At 34.4% G+C, this 22,742-nt stretch overlaps 1 protein-coding gene across 1 annotated transcript in view; it reads left to right on the forward strand.

Annotated features, from left to right (window-relative positions):
* The first annotated feature begins 13,397 nt into the window (after nucleotides 1–13,397).
* The window catches only part of ULK4_1 (unc-51-like kinase 4), a 76,539-nt gene continuing 67,194 nt past the window's right edge, over nucleotides 13,398–22,742 (forward strand). Inside the window, exons 1-4 of the mRNA XM_051215896.1 lie at nucleotides 13,398–13,897; nucleotides 13,932–14,210; nucleotides 18,998–19,216; nucleotides 21,508–22,138. Coding sequence (XP_051066442.1) covers nucleotides 13,520–13,897; nucleotides 13,932–14,210; nucleotides 18,998–19,216; nucleotides 21,508–22,138 — 1,507 coding nt within the window. The 5' untranslated portion in view covers nucleotides 13,398–13,519. The remainder of the gene's footprint in view (nucleotides 13,898–13,931; nucleotides 14,211–18,997; nucleotides 19,217–21,507; nucleotides 22,139–22,742) is intronic.

Below are 22,742 nucleotides of genomic sequence, written 5' to 3' on the forward strand. Positions count from 1 at the left end.
TTGTCTTTACATGATAGGTCTTGTCAAATGGAATTGTACTTTTCCAATTTTCCGTCGGTCTATGGAACTCATGCAAACAACTACAATTGGGCAGTATTCCAGCAGAGACCATATACCTTACGAGAGTTATTTTGGACCCCTTTAAATGAAAATTACGGAGAGGGAAACTATGCATCGCACTGGTCTTGGAGACTATCCAAAACTTTAGAGTAGCCGTTAAAATGCTTTTTTTAGCTTGTAGGTTGGAACAATGTCGCTCAGCTTCTAATTCATTTGTTTGTCGAAAGAGTTTAATATTGCTAAACACTGGTTTGATTTTGAGAATAGCTGAAACGTCTTTTCGAACAAAGACCTTTTATCATGATTATCTATAGTGGCAAGTATAGCGTCACAAACAGTTCATAACCCTTTGGGAATATTCTAATGCACAGAATATCAGATCGTTTATATGTCGTACAGCTTCCACGTTTGACTGAATCCCAGTCTTCCGGGTTCATCTTGTAATCATTTACATACAGTATTAAATAAGAAGTACAAGGTGTGCAGCAGGGAGAGCTGATAATGGTCATAAAGCGACAAAATGTTTGTCTGAAGATAACTCATTTTGTTGATAATACGGTTTAGCAGCAATATGGGCACCTGTGAGCACAAAGCCACAACATCCTTATCTTGATATTTTGCCGCAAAAACGCACTGATATCTATGGTAGTTATAATAATAATAACAATTTAGTCTTAAATAACAGTCTGTTATATGAGACACGCCAATTGACAGGTAAGATCAAATTGTAGCGTGGAGTCGAGTCGCAATTGACTATGAACACCACTACAAGAAGACCACGTGCCAGTTAGCCGATGAAATCCCTCGTAAGCCAAACATCAGAAGGCAGTTGATGGCTGTAGTCGAGATGTATTTGTTGGCGATCTTGTGGTATCGATGGAATACCGAGATCGTGCCAAAGAAGTACAAATGTGATTACTGAGCGTAACCGAACCCGTGCAAGGTCAAAAATCAATGGAGGGATAATAGTGCAGTAATATGGCTGTCTTTAACACAGTTAAACAAATGAGCACAGTAAAACAATCACTGGTACCATTGGTTGTAATAATGATTGTTTCCATTAAACCCATCGCGTTCTCTTGATAAAAGTAGGCCACTACAAAATTGTTACAGAAGATACAGTCTTCACTGTGGTGGGTTACTCAGTTTGATATTTTATAAGGTACATCGATCAATAAGGTGTGCGGGATAACACTTCTTTCAAATCAATGCGAATAATATCAGTAAGATCCGTATTGTCAATATGACAGTCGGCGCGATTTATGGAGGTTGCGACGTGCAACTGATAGTCGGGAGTAAATCCACGTGAATTTGAGAGCTTCTGAGAACCATGACCTTATATTCTTCTGGGACATCTAAAGCATCAATGATGGAGCAGGGCTAATTCACCCGTTCCATAAGTATTATCGAGAGCATATCTTGAGAAAACTGAAAAAGAGGATGAGAAAAATAAAGGGCCAGAGGCAAAGATTCCAATTTCCATGCATGTTTAAATTGAGTTACTTGTGGTGGAATGGTGAATGTATATCTACTTAGTTTAGTTTTTTCATTATCAAGGCACGTTTTGAGCAAGAGCATTCTAGTAGGTTAAAGAAAACAACCACAAATATGCTATGAATGGAGGTGGTTCGTAAAGATGCTGAAAGTGTAGGATTATGTGACATTTTAAAATATAGTACTGAAAACAGTATTCTTATACACAAATGACTATCTCCCTGTTTTGTCGAAGCTATTCCAGCTCATTTTTATTTTTATCGATTTCATTGTGTCATGAGCAGGCTTCGGTTTTATCAGATTGTTTAGTTTTGTTTGTAATAGGATTAGTCGGTAGGAAGTGGAACCAATTCAACGTCACGAACATGATTTAAAGAGTTATTTTGTATAATAGTTTAGCATAAATTCCATTTGTTCATGACATCCTATTTGACCATAGGAGGCTGTCATTTAGCGCAATGTTCTGCCCTACAGACATGGGTGGATTTATCTTCCCACCATCATGTTTACCGGTCGACTGCTATGAACACACACTGTTGTCTGGATGAGCTGTTGTGTCAACCTCATAATCTTTTAACTAACTAACAGTAATCTTGCGCTTGCATAACCTGTAAGCCATCACCCAGTTCTGATAAGACAAAAACTTTCAACATCTGCTTACTATGAGTTCTTCTTTGCCTGTGTTCCATCGACTTACAGGCTTTACATACACTTTATTGACTTACTACTACCGAAAAACTGAAAGCTTTATAACTATTATATTCCTGTACTTTTCCGTCCGCTTCTGTGAACGTTTGTCTGCCATTAAATGCTTACACTTTGTTTATAATACCACAATTTACACTGAAATATTCGACAGTGTTACATGATTGCTCAACCCATAGTCATTAAGTTGTGGCCGCCTTATATCCTTGTATCATGGTACATATAGAACTAGTGTTTTCCAAAATAATTTGGGACATGAGGCATCGATTAGGACAATATTTTATTTAAAAACAAAGACGAAGTGGCTGGACCTCAAAAACGTAGAAGGGTTGATTTACTGGCTATCGAGAATTGATAATAAGAAGGATTATTATTATTAATGGCTCTATTTAACATTATAATTTAGTACGATATGGAATTCCCGGCACGTGGTATTTCGAAACGTTTCTCTTACAAGAAACAATAACAACAAAAAAGAAAAAGGTGAAACAAATCTGAATCTATACAACTTTTGAATTAGAGACATGTTTAAGAATTCAGGTTATTGAACTCTAACAATCTGTTCGTCACAGAGTATATTTACTAGGTAAGGTATGAGTGCATAGATTTTAATGCATTGACGTTTCTTTCTATTAGAAGATTTTCAAGTAGAAAGATATGGGTAAAGGGGTTGTTTGGAATCTGATTAGAATGCCTCTACCAGGAGTTTGCAAGACTTAAGATGTCTATCCACAAGCATTTTAATAATGACCTCAAAAATTCACCATACACCTGTCTAACCGTCTTCAGAACTCTCCGCAGTACAGCAAGATCATTTCTCAAAAGCCCGATAAAGATTGTTTAAGAACAGTAAAGAATAAAAGATGATATGCAGCAATTGACAAATTGTAAGAGTAAATGCAAAGTAATCCTAAAAAACATTCAGCCTCTTTATGTAGTAAGTCAGACGGAAAACTACTTTCTTTAAACAGTAAAATATGAGAAGACTGAGAGAGATTAGAGGAAAAGGTAACGCCAAGATAATTGACCCTCGACACTGTATTTATCAAAAACTCTCCAATAGCACAAGCATCATGGGATCCAAAAATAGTGTTTAGGCGCTGCTCATGTCTTATGCTAAAGCTGACAGCTTGACATTTAGGTGGGTTAAATATAAAACTTTATTATACTCATGTTTTTAGGGCAGAACATGTTGAGCTTCATTTTCTTCGTGACTAAGGAAGAGGCAACCAATCGGTTACCTTAAAGTTGTTATTTGACACTTGCTACTCAAGCTCATGGGTCCGATTTCATGCTGGCTTCACTATTCCACTTAGATAACCCATAACATACTAACACTTAGTGTCTGGAACTTGATGACATATATGAGAATGATAAGTAAAAATAATAGGCCAAATAATCCAAGGATATTAGCTTTTCTTAACGCTTCACTCCTCATCTATTTACTTCCGATTTTAACAAGCAGCCTTTTTTACCAGCGAACATGATGTTGGGGAGATAGCTTCAATCCACCCATGTCTGTAAGGTGGAACATTTTGCTTAATTATGGCTCCTTATGGTTCAGTGGAATGGCACAAACCAATAGTACAGATGCTGATTTATTATGCAAAATACCCCATTGAATCGTGTTTAGAACGTTGAGTTGGTTTAACTTCCTACCGAGCAAACTGAACAATTCGCTGAAAACAAAGCCTGCTCAAGACTCTATAAAATCTACAAAAAATAGAATCAACTAGCTCCGACGAAAAAGGGAGACAGCCATTTATGTGTCACAATACTGTTTTCAGCACTATATTTTATAACTACACAAAATCCCATACTTTCATTTCCTTTCTGAACCACCTCTATTTGTCAGTTGTGTATCCACTCATACCTTGCTTACATTTTCTTCAAAATATTAGAATTCTCTCACTTAGTAAGTACCTTATTATAAGAGAATTAGACTGAGTAGTCATACTTAAACTATTCTGCTCTGCTTCTCATCCTTTCTTTTTCTTGCACCGTTTTTCAATCCCTTTGTGATATGCCACCGAAAACAGATATGGAACGGGTGACTTCGTCCCGTGCCATAATCAAAGCCTCAGATATTCCAGAGGGATATAAAATTTGCGGTTTCTATAAGCCTATGACTTCACGACCACCAGTTGCGCGTCACAACGCAACCTTTGTTAAGCGCTCCAACTGTGATATTGAAAATACGATTCTTACTAAAACCATCTACATTCATATCTTATAAAATACCAACCCAGCTGGGTAATTAACCACAGTGAAAATGGTATCTTTTGTAACAATTTGCTCTAGCCTGTAAACAGGCATGCCTCATGTAACGAACTGTTATTATTATATAAACACGTCTCGACTTGCTATATATCATAACTCACTGTTCTTTATTGATGTATTCTTTTACTCAAGAACTCTTTGTGTACACATCATTCTAGTAAAGCCAACTAGTACGAGTATTATCGGTGAGATCATAACTTGTGAACGACCTGTGAGTGATGCTGTGGTAAACGTGAAAATATCACTCCACTCCATAGGGTACAAAGAGGGTTTCAAATTTGTGTGACGAGTAGGTATAAGGATTTAGGGTTAGAAGTTACGGTTGGTAAGTAGAGTTTTTTCAGTACAAACTGACATTATCCATAATGTCAAAAGAAAAATACAGAATCACCTATGCTTTTGATTTTAATTTCCTAACCACTCATTTTGAAGAAATAAGAGAAATATAAAGTTAATAGTATATATGTACTTTTTTATCACGATGAGTAAATGAATCGTATTTTTGACGATTTCTGATTTATCTGCTTCAAAGAAGTGTCTTTCATCAAGTGATGAAACGTCAGAAATACAATTTTTCTACCCATTCAGACATAACAAAAATATGTTTAAATTCAATTGGTATTGTTTGTTTAAATCTTTCCATTGATGTTTAGGACTGCGATTGGTCAGTCTCTTATTAAGGTATGTGCACCTCATGCGGATTGCCCAAATATTGTCTTAATTCGCAATCATTACAATCAAAGATGGTTGATGGCGAGTGGTTGAAGTTAGGACGTGTGTTTCGTCTTATCAGAACGACTACCAGGACTCAGCAGCCAAGTGGATAACGCGGTGGCGTTTGAAGCGAACGGTACTGGGTTGGAGTCCCGGAGTGGACGTCAATTCTGAGACGCAGATCTGTCCAGCCGATGAGTCCCAAATAGAACGAAACCCGCGTCCTGGATTCCAATACTAGCCACCGACTATCGTTGCTTAAAAATACATTTATTATTAACTTTCTACCCAATGGTCAGTTTGCCTAGAACTATCAAGTCTAACCCTGATATTGTTACATATAGACATAATGTATAAATTCCAAAATGACTTCATCACCATACCATCTATTTATTTACTGCTCTTTTCACTGTTGCTACTGCATTTTAATCGGTAAGTGTGGGCGTTAGCGCCTGAAATTGCACTCACTAGGACAAGTAAGGAGAATAACAAAACAAACATAAGGTTGAAAATACAATTCTAGAGAAGAAAACATTAAAGGGCAACCTGAATGCCATGGAATAGTTGCATCGTCACTAATCACCATTAATGTTTGCTAGTCACTAAATCTACCTTTCTTTTTTTAATTTTCGGCTATTTGAAATTTATTTCTAGACAAAATATTACTGTTTTACGTTCCACGCCTCGTTAAGAGGCATTGATTTTACTTGCACTATGTGCTAGCATATCGGACAGTTGATTTGTTAGAACCTTCACAGAATAACGAAGCCGCGTCGGATAGCTTCATAGGATTAAATACGGTCTCTAAAGCTAAGTTAATGGGTCTAGATTAGCATGTAGAAATGTGACTAGATTCAATGCTTTTACGGAATCGAGTACGCATTCGAAAGAAAATGGTTGCGCAGTGGTGTATAATAAAAATTAAAAACTGGTACGGAATGAGTAGAAAAAACTTTGTAGAATTATTGTTTATTTCGTCATTAGTACTTCTCTAATAATAGACATACTTTTAAAATTGTAGATCTGTCATAATGTGGCTACCTGATCCATAAGATCATACGTAGAATTCACAGCATTATTTACGACTCGTAATATCGTAAGAACCACCAGTAGGATGTTATATACTTTTAGAGAACACATTTAGTCTGGGGAGAGAGGAATATATTTCATATGAATAAAAGAGATAGGTTACGCAAGAATTGCTACACCTGCAAGGCTGAGACATGCCACCCGATTGATTTAACTCAACTAAATAATCTCGCATCCACGATTGTTAACATTCTCTTAATGCCACTTGTTGAATACAAATCTTTCCAGTAAATATATGTCCGGCCTAAAGTGTCATGTGGTTAGGTTCCAATGCCACCACAACTTTGTATTATTATAATAGGTAGTGTTTAAGATTTTCCATCAGTGTGACCTCTAGTTGTGTTATGTTTTACTGGCACAAGACCTTGTGTGTGAAGTATGCTATGGAGACCTAAAGAATGTCCAATGGACGTTTTACTCAATTGTTATGAAGAGATAATACGAATCGTACAACAGAAGAAAAACAAATGAAGACATAGTGTAGTGACTGTGAAATAAAGGGTGTAAACTACATCGACTATGAGATCTTACAAGAGCAAACTGACAACTGAAGATCTACAGTGCTAGTCAGACATGTAATTGTATATTTTCTGGATACTCGGATATCGTGGAAACGTGGAACGCAAAATAGATCAAATTCTAATCAAGATTCTTGTTTTTGACTTGTCATATGATGTTGGTCAGCAGTTTTAAAGCATAATCGTATGTACACCTGCATTTATGAAATATAGGAAATAATTTACCTAGTTCCAATGATCATTTGAAACGGGTTGCAAACGTTGATTTCTAGTCTGAAATATGAAGTTACTTAACTGTAACTATAATGTTGATCTTAAAGTTTCAGCGAAAACAGTTAAATTAGATTTTATCCTTCCTCAGCGGACATTATTTACCTGGTAGATATGAGCCACAGTAAAAAAGTACTATTGATTAAATGCAGGTTGAAATGTGGGACAAGCTTAGTTAAGGTATTTATTTTTGAAAGCGACTTTAACAACATTGCTTCTGAATTGAGCATTGATTAGCAACATTCTAGTCCTGGAGACATCTACAGATTAGTGATTTATTCGTGGCGAACCATAGTTAAAAATGTTCTGTACATTAGATCATAAACCTGGTCATTATATCATTTACTTTACAAGACGACAGTATTACAAGGGTAGTCAAATGCACAACTGTGATTTCTCGGGGATGGATGAGGAGGCGAAGTGGGAAATCTTGTGGTCCGAAAGAGCAGGAAATATCAGGCTTTGTAAACATAGTTCTCGGAAACATACTTTTGGCACTTTTCCGGATACTCCTGTTTTGTTCTCTACTTACTAGATAACTCCGTATCAGATATAAACCAGTGTTATTGATATAAAAGGTCAATCCCCACAAGGAAACGTGCTGAGGTGATTCCCCATAATGCTTCATTATTCAGTCTTTAGACCAGTCTGTTTCGAATCTAATGAAACCGACGTTTTGGTGTAAGTCGCTGACACAGCAGCTAAAGTTAGGCTAATAACTATCTCCATATTTGAATAAAAACACTAGAATAATAGTTTTCAGTCACTTAATTTAAAGTTCTACAGAGGCGTTTTATTTCATATTTCTTCCATCAAATAGTAAATATTTGTGTTTAAGTGTGGCCAATCTGCACTTCACTCGCTCCATTGCGTTGAGCAGTAAAACTTGTAGTCAGAAGATTAGGAGAGCTTCCTAATTTCACATCGCAACGACTGCATTAACATGTAGGTTTGGCAAATTGACTTTGAAATCCACTTCCTACTTATGTATACAGACAGATTCAAAAGTTAATCTCTTCACATGATTTTGAATTCATTTTCTGATATGGAAAGAATGACATGTGTACACTAATATCATTTTGATTATTCACAAACAAGTTAATGGCACAAACGTGATGTCATACGCATGTGTAAATAATGTTTGCTCAATATTCGCCATATGTGAACAACTCTTCTATAATTAGGAAGATACTGGGTTGACTTCCTAAAAAAGGAGAAAATGAAGAAACGAAACGTGAAATTTTCAAATAATTCAACAGGCGTGCTTGGAAAAACAGGATGAGAATAAACGGTATTATGTGTACCACCAGTTTAATAAAAAATAAATAGATAAATAAGAAACTAAATTAGTAATGCATTAATATATGATGGTGATGTACGATTTTTTGTAGTAATATTTTTGAATGATGCTAAGAAAGTTCCAATCATTTGCGGAGATTAGTCGTCAAGTACCATTTTGAATAGGTCATACGCATGTCGTGAAAGGAAATGAATCAGAAAAATCAATTTATTTAAGTGTGATACAAGGTATTATGTCTCAATTATAAACCTCAGGTAATTAGGAATTACATATGTTTAGAAGGAAGAGAGAGGGAAGAAAAATAAAGGATGAACTAAACGTATCTTATTCTTAAACATCCTAAGTCTATAACTAAAATAAATTATCCCATGTTATACCAAAACAAATTAACTCAGATGAATTTTATCTTCACGACATATCCACATATATAACGGAAATTCTTATTTGATTATCCTCTGCAAGTAATTGCGACTTTCATAGCATCGTTTTAAATTGTTATTGCACAAATGTTCACACTAATATCCGCTTTTACTCCGTATACTACTACATAAATCTACATGTATTCGTCCAAGTGCACTAAAAAGGTCTTTTTTAAACTGACAAAAGGTCGATATTCATTACACTGTTCACTTCTTTTCTCTCTCGTTTTTCCTTCTAACTAAATATTATTCTTAAGATTACGAAGTTTTTAATTATGACAATGACTTGTATTACACCTTAATTAACTTCTCAGACTCGTTTTATCTTCGATATGCATATATGACTCGTGCATATCAGTATTTATTTACGCTTCGCACCTGCTTGAGACTCCCATAGCATCACTACAAACTATGACTGCACAAACACTTATTCTATCGTCGTATCTCACTGCAATAATAAGTTTTTTTCTTCATTATTTTTATTTTATTTTTGTTGCTAATTTGGCGATATGTACATGGTCGTTTATTCTTGTTTCGTGTTCATAAACACGCTTAATAAACTACTTGCGCATTTCACGTTTCCTTTATTTCTATTCCCTTATTTTCTCCTTTTCCTTTTTTAAAGTCAATTTACTATTCTTTCCAATTACACAGAACTTGATTTATTATTATTCTATTACCACCAGTGACTGACTTCAAGAGAAACTCCTGGAGTTCTAGTGGGAAGGCGTGACCAGTGGAATTCAACCACGTCTGTCGTGAGATATCAGCTCACTGAAGACAATGGTGACGGTGGCGCAATTTTGTGGATTAGTCGAAGTTAGATATTAACTCCATTGGATGTCGGATCGGTGGTCTAATGATTGAGCGAACGCGCGTGAGACTGACGGGTCCTGGGTAGGAACCTTGCTTGGGGCGGGAACGTGGATGCGCACGGCTGAGGTGGCCCACACTAGGACGAAACGGCCGTCCAGTGCTTCCGGGTTTTCCATGGTGGTCTAGCTTCAATTGAGTAATGATTTCAACTCGTGATATTATCATTATTATCTTTCTCCTCAAATATGGCAAATATAATGCTAACACTATTAAAACTTGTGGATTATTACATTTTTGAAGGAACTCGAAATGGTTCCTTCACAACACATGTGTACTCATAGTATGTTTGTGAATAATAATAAAAACATTTAATGTGCCGGGGAATCAATCATGTTATTAATAACAGTTATTATAATAAATATGAACATAGGTGGACTTCGTGTATTTGGATGAAAAGAAAAAAACGAAATGTAGCAGACGACAAAGAACGAAATTTCAAAAGTTACACTTTGTTTTACAGTCAAACAGATAGATGTCGGACCATGTTCGTACAAAGCAATGGTAATTACATTGATATTTAATGAGTGACGCAAACCACTTTAAGAAAGTAATTCATCAAGGAAACTTCTGAATCGTACTATAGTTTCACTGCGACAGAGGTTCACTGAGAATTCTTCACACATAGAGAATAACCAAGACATTCTGGCGTACGTTTGTGTAAGTTCTGTGAATCAATAGAATATTTTCTTTATTGCATGGGTTATACGATAATACGATAGAGCACAAGAAGGTGGATGGCGAAGAGTAAATAATACTGTTTATAAGCCGGTAGATGAAGATAAAGTTTGACTTAATATGCCTGGACCAGAGAAGGTTTTTCTGAATTGTTGACGTCTCTGGTGATAATTCTTGTTGTCAGAAAACAGTTTTAATGAACTTTCTTTGAACATCTTTAACTTTAATCAGGTCATTATGCTCACAATAACTGTAAACTAAGATATTATATTCAGGAATATGTAAGACACATTTTTCGTGTAGTGATAGTGTCGACTCAATGTCACTGAAGTTTATCATTATGAATCTAGTGAGCTCTGTAGCTCTCAATACTTAAGATGCAATGTGCTCAGCGAAATTCTAACTGTTGATGTATCTCAAACCCAAGTCACAAACAGTGTCGAGAGGATTCGGCATGCGTTTGTGTATAGCCTGATTTAAATTAGTGATGAGACTAATGTGAATAAATCCACTTTCTTCAGCATTTAGTGACAGATTACATGAAATAGTCCGTTTGTATAATGCTATATCCTAGTAAAGATTAAATTACAGGTAACTTCCGAGGACTATTAATGGACTGATATTCTATAAATATTCTTATTGTATAATTATTCAATAATTATATTATGTATATTTATATTTCCCTTATCATAAGCTTCATTTTGATCTATAATTTATTATTATACGATTTACTATCCCTAAATTATGCTCAGTTTATTAACTACCGCCTCCCACATTCACAGCCACTTTTTGGCTTTATTGCGTACAAATATTATTTTCTATTTTATGTTGCGTTGCGGTCTCTTTGTTTGATAAATAAACACAGTATGTTTGAAATATATGATTCGCATAGTGGAAGCTGGTTTTTGTGTTCTGGACTCAGGTGGGCGGACTAGGCGGTTACAGGACCAATAAGGACGCTAGACTGCCCATACCGGTCGAACGTCATTGGTTTGGCACAGTGCGAAGATAGTATTAGCCGTATTTTGATTGAGGGGTAAATCACGTGATAAAAAGCCGGACATAAAGTCATAACATACAACTTATTTATGTTCTCTTTGATCACCGCTGAAATATAGTTCTCCTTGGTAAGGGATGAGAATGAATATACCACCTTTAGGTTATTCGAGAAATGGAAAGGTTTACCGTGTTGAAGGAGTGGGCACACATCACTGATGAAAAAAATAAAAGTATTGGGATAACCACTCTTCCTTGTGTGTGTGAGACACTGTCGATGACCTTAATAAAATCGAAGTACAGAATTACCACTGACTGACAAACATCTCTTCTCTGGGTAATTTGATCGGAAACTTCAAGTGTGACGTGGAGCATGACAGTTTATTCATAAACCGATGTTGAGATAAGCTAATCAGGCTTGCAGTAAGTAAGGATGATAATAGCTGTTTGTGGATGTTTTTTCTATGATTCTTGACAGCAAGGCTGTCAAGTTAATTGGCCTATAGTTAGCAATATCGCAACACGATCCCGCTTTGATTCTAGTGGTGATAGGTAAAGTTTTTCATACGGATTTACGGACTCCATAGTAGATAGATGGATCGAACAGTTTCTAACGGAACAATCGAAATTCCCCAATGCCTCATTCAACAAATGATGCAGGAGTCCCTCCATGTCCATCGTTATAGAGCCTTTTTTAGAGCAGTTACGGCCGCTTGATTTTTAGTGGATGTGAAATCAATTACGGGTAGATCATTGGATCTCAACACTGTAATCCTATTGACAGAGTTCTGTCAAAGTCGTCTACGGTGACGACACCGAATATAAAGAATGCGGCTTCTTCGGGAGATTTTAATTTCGTATGAAACTTGGAACTCCGAATTATTGATACGTCTGAGTTTTGCCACCCATAGCTTTATTCTCTATATACATAAGATACATGCGTTGAGATGACTGATTTTTCTTAGCTAAGTTGAGTGTGCCCCGAGGCACATACACGTTATAGTTCTTGTACTTGCAGCCCTTCAATCCTTTCGGCTTTCTCTTAGAAGTTTTATAAGTGTTTGGCTCATACCAGCATTGCAAATCAAATGATTGATAAGTGGAGCAGTTCGGTCATGGCAATATGCAGCGTGTGGTATAAGTCGGGAAATGAGCTCTCAATGTTTGTCAGGTTTGTTGATTAGACTGTCTGACTCATAAAAGATTTATGATTGACATGCAGGATCGATATTGATTATAGCTATTAAATCAGGCATAACGTTCCTCGTAGTCAGTTTTTAATGTTGTTGGGCCCATCCACAAAGGTCTATTGATCCAACAAACTTGTTATATCATTATGGTACAAAAGCCGAATTCCATATAATGTCCGACAGACTAAAATCTAATGGTTTTGAATATGTGCCATTGGTACAAAAGAATCAAAAATATGTTTGTTAACAATTTTTCAGAGTTATTAACCGTGTGTGGTGGTCCGTATATACATCACACGAGTTGATGATATTGCGATCCACAATTAAACGTAACCCAAAAGGAGTCCACTTTAGCATCAAGATATTCATTCTCGAATTTAAACGCTTGAATGTTAGAACAGATGTAGATAATTGTGTGATCGAATATGGAAGATTTGTACCACCTTCGCGTGATAGGCACAATGCTAGTACTCAATGTAGCATTTCAGTCGAATTCGCCATAACATGTAGCATACTTTTTTGTCTTTGAAAAAAATTATGCTACACAGCGATCGAAATTTAAACGTAGTTATTTCCTTGGAAACCTTTGATTTCGCTCGTTACTGACACATCGTACACCCATGTTATTTTCTTATATGTTTCTGTTGGGTAGTATGAGAAGTCTAATGTACAACGGGTGTTCTAAAATTTCAGCTCGTGTATAATTTCAAACTCTAAATGGATGTATTTTGCTACTTCATATACCGAATATCAAAAACCTTATTTCAATGATGGTTTGTTAGTATGCCCTACAATGTATTTTTGAAAGAGAGCGGCCTTTTTAGTGTTGTTTGCATTACAGACGGCGCGCTTCTTGAGCATACTCACATTCTCAATACTTTTGTGCACACGTGACATATATGTTGTTTACGGTCAAAGGTCAAGTGTGGAGTGATGGAAAATTTTGTGTTGTACGATGAAATTGAAAAGACTAATGAGCAAGTGATTTATAAAGCCAGGCGAAAAGGGACCATTAAATATTTAGCTGTCGCTTGTACTGAAAAACACAAAAGGCCGGTTATATCTAACCATGTTAGGGTATCCCATGAGTTGAAACACAAAAATGTACTTCAGTTCTATGAATGGTATGAGACAAGCAATCATTTATGGCTTGTGATGGAGTTGTGTACAGGTGGAAGCCTTGAGCAAGTAATTAAGGAAGATCGATTCCTAAGCGAAAATGTAGTTAGAAAGTTCGGAGCAGACATAGTTCGTGGTTTGCAATATGTCCATTCAAGGGGTGTAGTTTTTAACCGCCTGTTACCTTCTCGTGTAAGTTGAGATATTAATCGTAATAAATTTGCAGTTCTTGCTAGATGGCAACGGAACTGTCAAGTTATTTGATTTCTCTTTGGCACACGCAGAAGATGAAATCTTGGATGATCTTTTAGTTCAGTTTTGTGAGGAAGATGATTATAATCAGGGTGATTTTCTTCGCAGTCTTAGTGTGCATTCAGGATACGATTCACCCGAAACTATATCCCAGTATGAGAACTCAAAATCATCAGACTACTGGGGCCTTGGTTGTTTGTTCTATAACATGTTTTTCGGACACCCCCCATTTTCCGGTGAATCACAAGAAGAGGTATGTATATTTACGTAGATTGATTTTCATGCGACATTTAATTATATACTTAAGTTTTTAAACCATTCTTTTTTCAAAATATGTTTAACTTCATCTAAGTATTTGCTTCGACAGCTATTCGGTAGTCTCTTTTCTGTTTGTTTTCACACTACTCAGTATGTAATTTGACTGGGGAGAATTGATAATGAAATTTTATTCCAATTTGTTTATATCTCGCCTTGGATTTTCCCATAGTCTATTAGTTATGTAAGCTAACCGGTCAATGTTTTTATTCAGAACCAATCAAGTGGGACTTTTATATATTAAGTAATCCCAACCTTAAGTAACTGATGGAAATATTTGCCCTTATAGTAGTTTGTTGCATGCTGTTCGCCTAACTTGTCATTGTTTTAGTATTACTTATTGGCAGGATTCATGTCTGTCTACTATTCTTCTAGCCTAAATTTGTCGTATGACGGTCGATATCATTATCTGATTCCCTCAAATGAAGGTCTAATCAGTTTATCGCTTAATATTCACAGGTTTTTTTATGCATTTTTGAGTTTCTTAACAATCACTGTCCAATTATTTTGATTGGGTGATTTTTACTATTTAAGTTAGGGTTTTTGTGCATTAGGTTTCCGTTAATACCTTCTTTGATATCTACAGATTATTGCGTACATTTTTGTTAATTTCTAAGTCAGTTCACTCAAATAAATGCTTTCAGCATGATCTTGAGTGTTTTGAATGCCTTTCGCCAATAATCATTAGCTAGCTTGACATAGAAAAAGATTTTTACGGAAGATATATGGATGATTTTTCAAGAACTATAAAGAACGAGAATATGTTAGGTGCTGATATTCATTGAGTGGTGTAGTCAAAAACAAGAAAAATTTGTACGTGAGTTATTTAGAGACGAATAAAGGGACTGAAAAATTGTATATGACTCTAAACTCCAACACTTGTAATGTGTAAGGAAATTTACTTTAAAGAGAAAGCAAAGGATTGAAAACAACAAGAAAACCGATGATAGTGAAAACCTAATATGAAGGGAAATAACACAAACAAAGTGGATGAATAAAACGCATTTTTAAGGCTTCACTTTGGTTAATGACTTTTAACGGCGTTACCTATTACCTATAGACCAATGATCCTTCACAGACCCCAGTGTAAAAGTTTTTATATCTCTTTGTGACTCATTCGTGTCCAGGGATTTAATGACTTGATGATATAAACTATGTTCAGTTTACTCCGTCTTGAATTACTTCATGATTCTAACGTAAGTGAATTTTCTGAACGCTTTCGCTCCTGCTCTAACCTTCCGATTTTTTTGAACAACATTCATCTTTTGTTGAATATTCCTAACACCCAACAGCAAGACGTCACTTCGCACCGTAATACGTTTTCATTAATAACATCTGTGTCTTTGTCAATCAATTACGATAATTTAGCTCCAGCTGTATAATCAGTGGGTTGATTTTAATCAGTTAATGAGTAATGAAATAATAATGGCAGTATCACAACTATGTCTTAAGCTTGCTGTTAAACCCATTTTCGGTCGATGAGTTCGGAACTTTGAAATTTAAAATTTAGATCCATGAAATTAATTTCATACTGTAGACCAAATCAAATTTGAAGTGCCATAGGTAAATTGTGTGCATTAGTCTACCTTTATCGATTTCACACTAGTAAACTATAAGTGATTCTGTTCAGGGTGTTAACGTTAAAAGTAGTTCTGTTGAACTCTTTATAGCGGCTACTTTTTCAATTTCACTGAAGATAACACTTATCTTGAGTGAAGACATTGTGCTAATTCGTAAAGTCACAGGACTTCGGTTTGTTCGATTTTAAAAGCCAATAAAGCTCTGAAACCCACAAATTTCAATTAAACCGGTAATAATTCACTGCGATTACAAATGTTCGTATTTTCTCATTCTTCCAGTTCATAAAACCGATAAGTTCCAGGTTATTTTTTGACTTATCTTATTCAACCAGATATTTACAGAGCGTATTACATGATCTTTTGTTGATTATTTTTTAAATGTGTCCGCCATATTTGATCCGTAATTCTCAGGAAGTCTTTTTTTACTAGATAGACTGTAGATTGTGTGCTGGTTTGCACACAGTTTGCTCTAAGATTTATGTTAGCTGTATCGGTTGAAGGAGAACTAGACCCCGATATCTTGTCAACAGTTGATCGGTAATTTATATCATTCAAAAAGACTTGGTCATAGCATCAGTTTGCTCATAAATTATTACGCCTGTAAGTTAGCGCTAAAGACTTGATTTAGTACCCTAAACACTCGATTGTCGGACACATTACGCTATTTATGAACGACACTCACCTCTTTAGTCTCTAGAAAAGACTTTTGCTCATAAAGGAAATATTTTTGTTTTGCAGCACTTTGTAACGAATCGCAACTTGGTTAAGGATTTGAACATTTTCACAGCATGACAATAGTGTCAGCAATACATTGCACTTTTTTATGAAATGAGTGTTAGGTTCAAATGGAATAAAAACACTGCTTCTGTTTAATAAGAACATACGTCACAGTGTCATTATTTGAGAAAGCGAATAGAAATTATATGGAATTTATTTGAAATTTTCGTTAAAGGTTACAGGCTACCTAAACCTGTAAGCTAAAATAAGTTGGACATATATCGAAATGTTGTGTACATGCCTACTAAGCGGAATTTAATGTGTTATATAAAATGCACCACAGTGACTGAAAATAAACCTGGTTTGTTTGTGCAACTACTGGTTGGGAATATTGCTGTTGAAATCTTATAGTGACTACACCTTATCTGATGCAATTGGATTTCGACCACATAGTTTGATAGTGTAAATTTCATCAATAGTATTTTAGATATTATACAGGACTGTCTCACAGTTACAGTACATATTATCTTGCAGAGGTTTTGATATTGTTGAGTTTTCCTAATTAGGTAGTTTACTTGCGAAAGTTTCATTGTCATTGTGGACAGTGTCAGCTCTTGCTTCATGTAAAAGTAAGCTTTCTAGTTATTCCGTGAGTCTTAATTCGTGTTGTCCCGATGTCCTTGATTTCAATTGTTTACCCTTGTAGGTTTCATTGTCTTCAGCTGTCTTTGTGTTCAAGTTGACCGTTTGATTTCACTGATATTTGATAAGGTTGTTGCCTAAACTTTTCTCAACGAGTTGATGGATCTCGTCTAAATTGATGTGTCTGGTAATCGCTGGTTGATTTGAAGCCCATGCTTTCAGAAATTCCCTGGCATTTCCAGAGTTTCCTCAAGAATTTCAACGTTCTCCCAATCGAATTCATGTCCGCGCTTGTTTACATGCGTTTATACCAGTGACAGCATAACGTGTCGTTTCACTGGTAGTTTGTGTATGCATGAGTAGATAGAGTGTCTAACTTACTCATTGCGATGTTTTTCACAGTATGTCTTGTAGATGTTATTGGATTGATTTTCTTTCGCTATTGTATCTTTTGATCCCCATAAAATAAATTGGAGTAATTGTGTTAGTTTATGAGTAAAACTGATTGTAAAGGGTTTTAAGATCTTCATGAGGATCTCTGAGATTTATCTTTCACTTATGTCAGGATTATCCTTCTCCTTGTTGCCAACGTTTGTTTTTTGGTAGTGAGTTTTGTCGCCAAACACTTTTTTATGAAGTTTCTAGGATAGCTATTTTTAAGGAAGACAAATTGATGAGTTTTTTTCATTCTTCGCATAGTGAGAAATGCTGCAGTGTGTTTTAGATTTTTTACAAAGATCTTAAATAGAATGTATCTTTTATTACCTATAATCAGCTACTTTCTAATCAATTTTTATTGTTTAATGAAGCCTCTCAATAAGTAAAATCTACAATGATTTTCTATTCTCATATCACGACAGATGGCTAAATTGTATTTTTCTCCAGATCGTAATGTATATGTAAAATGTTGTCTCGCGTACTTCTATTTAGGTTAATTGATATTCAACTTATTTTGTGATGGTTTTGATAATAGTGTGGTTTTTTCTCTTGTTCGATAATGAACGTCAGCCTATTTTATATTTCTATGTATGTGTCATCTCGTTTACAAGTTAACTCATTGAATGTTCTTACAATAATCTAATTTATTTTACAGGGTAAATCGTTTCTTGGAAAGTAATTGTTGTTAGCATTTATTAGAAGAAAACTGTGATTGGATTCCTTACTTTTAATATTAGTAAATTGTTAGTTCATAAAATCTTTGGTTAGTCATGTGGTAAACTGATCGGTGTTAATACACCTAATAAGCTAAGATTATTGATTAGTTTGTATAAGCACTCATATATCAAGTTTAAACTAGTTTTATTCTTTTTTATGATAGTGAATAATTTATGGTTTAGATATAGAAGTGTTACTCACCTATAAGTGTAGCTATGCTGTGCTTAATTCAAAATACATCTGTCTTTAACCCAACAAGTTTGACACGTAATTGAACTTCTCACTGACCATGAGTTATGTGATTAACACTGTTGAATTTATACCTACATAACATTTTGTGTAATTCCCAGATTTTCGATTTGAAGTTACGTACGATTGTGAGTTGACAGTTTTGTTAAGATTTTAGAAATCCGTCTTGTAGGTGATTGATTACTTGTAAATGATCACTTCAAATTATTGTTGACTTTGAACTTGATGATGACTCATATAATTATTGAGTACTTAAACACTAATTTAAAATGGACTCTGATGTAAATATGTTCGCTATTGGGATTTATTTATTTATGCATTGTTTTAATAGTCTACTATTTATTTACCTTAAAAATATTTGTTTATTATTAAATAATTCTAGCTGGATAAAAATATTTTAAATCGTGAACCGAATTACTCAAATCCTAATGTTAGCATTCCACCATCTCCAATTTTCAAGTCCCTTTTAACTTTACTTTTGACCAAATCTTCTTCTAAAAGAATAAGTGAAAATGATTTAATCAAACATCCATTTTGGCATCAAAGAATTTCTGTTGCAGATTCCATTAATCTAGTTGAAGATAAGAATGGTTTGAATCAGGTAAAATGTAAAAAGTTTTATCAACTTTATATTCATTTAAAGATACTGTAACGTGTTTATGTGTATTTCATTTCGTACTAAATAAAGATTATCTTCCTTTTTCGTCATTCACTTTGAAAACAGACGGAATGTTTAGTAAACGGATTTTTAAGACTTGCAAATACTCGGCCTCTTTTATTTTAGAATTATCCTAATATCATGTGACAAAGGTCAGTTGAATTTAAAGCTAGATCAACTTCTAAGTCAATTTCAGATGTAAATTATTGATAGTAATATAATGTATGGTACGTATATGCAACTAAAGAACTGAAGTTTAAAGTGAATTCCTTGCATTTCCCCAAGTTTGTAACGAAAATACAGAATTTTATGCAAAATACCTGCTTTATTCTAAACACAGCCAACACCTTTTGTTGTTCATCACACATCAGATACTTTAATTAAATATGTGACCAGTGTTGTATTTGCCAGAGAATTTGACTTTCGGTCATTCAGTTAAAGGCTTGGACCCCATCCGAATAGTATCATTAGCTTACATCCACAAATGTGTAGTTCGCAAATGAATACACAAACGTTTACCTTGTAAATAAGTTACATTATCATAAACACTAACCGAAATATTTGAAATAAGATATTTAATGGTCCGATGATTTTAGTAAATCGAAGTTTTATTACATTTAATTCTCGAGTTTGGATTTCTTAGTTTCAATAAGGTATGAAACTTGTTTTAGCGCCCTGTCGTTATTGATTCATATCAATTGATAGACTGAGGTAAACTAACAATACATCGCATGGAAAACGCCGACACGACTCATCATGTAAAACTATGGAAAATTCGACGAGGTAACTACTTGTAAATTCATACCAAACTTAATAGTAATAAATCTGTGATCGTCTCTATGATATTTTATAGCTAACATCAATATCCTTTGTATCGGATTACAATATTTTTGGATTTTGTGTCATTGCAGTTGCTTTTTATCTTTCATTAAGGTTTTGTGCATTGTTGACACATTAGGTTTAAAACAAAAGTATGTCTGTCTCCGAATTAAGTTCCCTTCATTATTGACATGTCTGCCAGCCTACAAACTAACCAAGAATCAAAACACCACTGCATGTAAGAAGTTCCACTAATAGATATACTAGACTTTAAGAAATGTCAATTTTAGAAGATCATCACTAGTATTCTGTTCCATAGTTCAAAGTTTCCGGAACAGAATTCAAAGTTGGGTTTCTAGACTACTGAATAAATGTTTCTCAGTATTTCAAAATACTTGAAGTATTAAATTCTATGTACAAATAGGTTGTTTGAACTCAATTTCAAAACTATTCTCTGCAGTAATATAAATTTTAGACCTCATTTAATCATATATTATGTCCCAATTCGTACAATACATTATGCAGAAGACATTTATTACTGTTTTATGTATGAAACGAGTTAAGTGATTATAAAACTTATCAGGCAACATTCAATTCTAAAAGTTTATATATATTATTGACAAGTAATAGGGTTAAGAAGCCTAAGAATGATCTTTAGGTCTCCTACATCACTTATTACATGTTCTCACAAGTTACAGGACAGACAAGCAGCTAACACCAGTATCCGAACTAAATCTTAACATTAATTCGAAGTTGAATACAACTTACCGTCATAGCCTTTTATGTAGTAATAAACAAACTACAAACAATACCATTTATAAATAAAAAGGATAATTGTAACGTAAGAAAATGTCGCTTCATAAATAGAACCATTCTGAAATTGGGGGAAATCTCTACAAACCATCTAAATAAATAGTAGTATTGACGAACAACTTCAAAGTAAATTTTAAAAGGTTTTGGTAAGAATTCACAACTTCAATTTTAATATGAATAATTACTTATTTATTAGGGATATATATGTTTGGAAAAATGTTCTCCTTAATACAAGTCTAACTATTCTTTTGAAATGTAAACGTTATGCAACATACCTTTAATATTCATTTCTGTGGAAGAAATGAGAGATATTTTTCTTACTATTTTTTTTACTATGTTTAAAGTGTTTCTATTCGTATTCCGGACAACAAAGTATTGTAAACAAGTTAACTGATTATTACAGTGTTTGTATAAATATTCATACATACTAGTTCCTATGACAAAAAGAAGATTATGTCTAGGTAATCCTGTAAGAAAGCACATTTCCAACAAAGGTCGATCAGAATGCCAGTTCTGAATGATCAACAGCTGGATAAAAACGAACCATTATAAATAAACAAGGAAGTTATTGATCATCTTTTTTTCTCTTTTTCTTATGCTAGGCTTCTGTAGATAAAAAGCAAATTGAATCAGAATGTTATTTGAACGGTAAGACAAATTCAACAACTATTACATCTTTTCCATCAAAGAACAGTGAAGATACACCAAAATTATCTCATTACAATGAAAAGTCAATGAATACAACAGAAGGAAATGAAAAGCCAGAATCGTTTGACTCAGCTATTTCCAATTCTGATGCTTCACTCTCTTCAATGGCACCAGTAAGTGATAATGAACACACTATTAGTGTGGTTACAATTCCTACACATAATAACACCGATGGTAATCACCACCATCTCGATCAACAACATTCTATTACTACTGATACTATTGCTACTACTACTACTACTACTACTACTACTACTACTACTACTACTACTACTACTACTACTACTGATACTACTACTACTACTGTTACTACTACTATTACTACTCCTAGTAATAATGACAATAATAATAAATTAGATTTACTATGTCAAAAGTTAAATGATCATTTTATAACTTCAAATGACCAATCTGTTGTGAATAATTCAAATAATTTGGATAAATCTAAAATGAAGAAAAACTCATTTTCTTCTAACGATAGAATGGTTCAAAGTGAATATCATACATCCACGTCAAATTTGTCTCAAAGTAAGTTTTAGTAATGTTACTTTATCATTATAACCCTACATTTGTATTATTTGTGACACACCATGAAATTTGCTCAATAAGTTTCCATTGCACTGGACGGTTGGTTGGTGGTCTGTATCACCTGTTTATAGGACATCTGACGTGTATGCCAATAGTATGAAAGCTTCACGATTATTCTACTCAGAATAAGCAACTCGACTTCGTCAAGATATAATATTTGTAGTTAGTTTAGTAAGAGAAGTTTTGTATTTAGGCTACTGTTCTATGAAGTAGGTTAGCTATTGATAAAAATTATCTTTAGGAAAAAGTCAAATAGGCAACATAAACGTTAGTTTACTAAAGTGTTATATATATGGTTTACGAAATTAAAATTTCTAGATTGAATGTATAGATGTGAAAAGCTACTTCATATTATAATATCTACGTTTACTTACATGTTTCATTGTTGGCGCAGTAACATTTTTGACATAAGATCACTAAACTATCCAATAATTTAGTGAGGGTTTGCTGATGATATTCAGGATTGTAGTTGATCAGTCTCTTCTATCGTATGTACATCTGGAGTGGATTACGTTGATACAATTTTTGGTATTGGGGATAATTT

Source organism: Schistosoma haematobium, chromosome 4 (genome assembly GCF_000699445.3).
Source record: "Schistosoma haematobium chromosome 4, whole genome shotgun sequence".
NCBI lineage: Eukaryota > Metazoa > Platyhelminthes > Trematoda > Strigeidida > Schistosomatidae > Schistosoma > Schistosoma haematobium.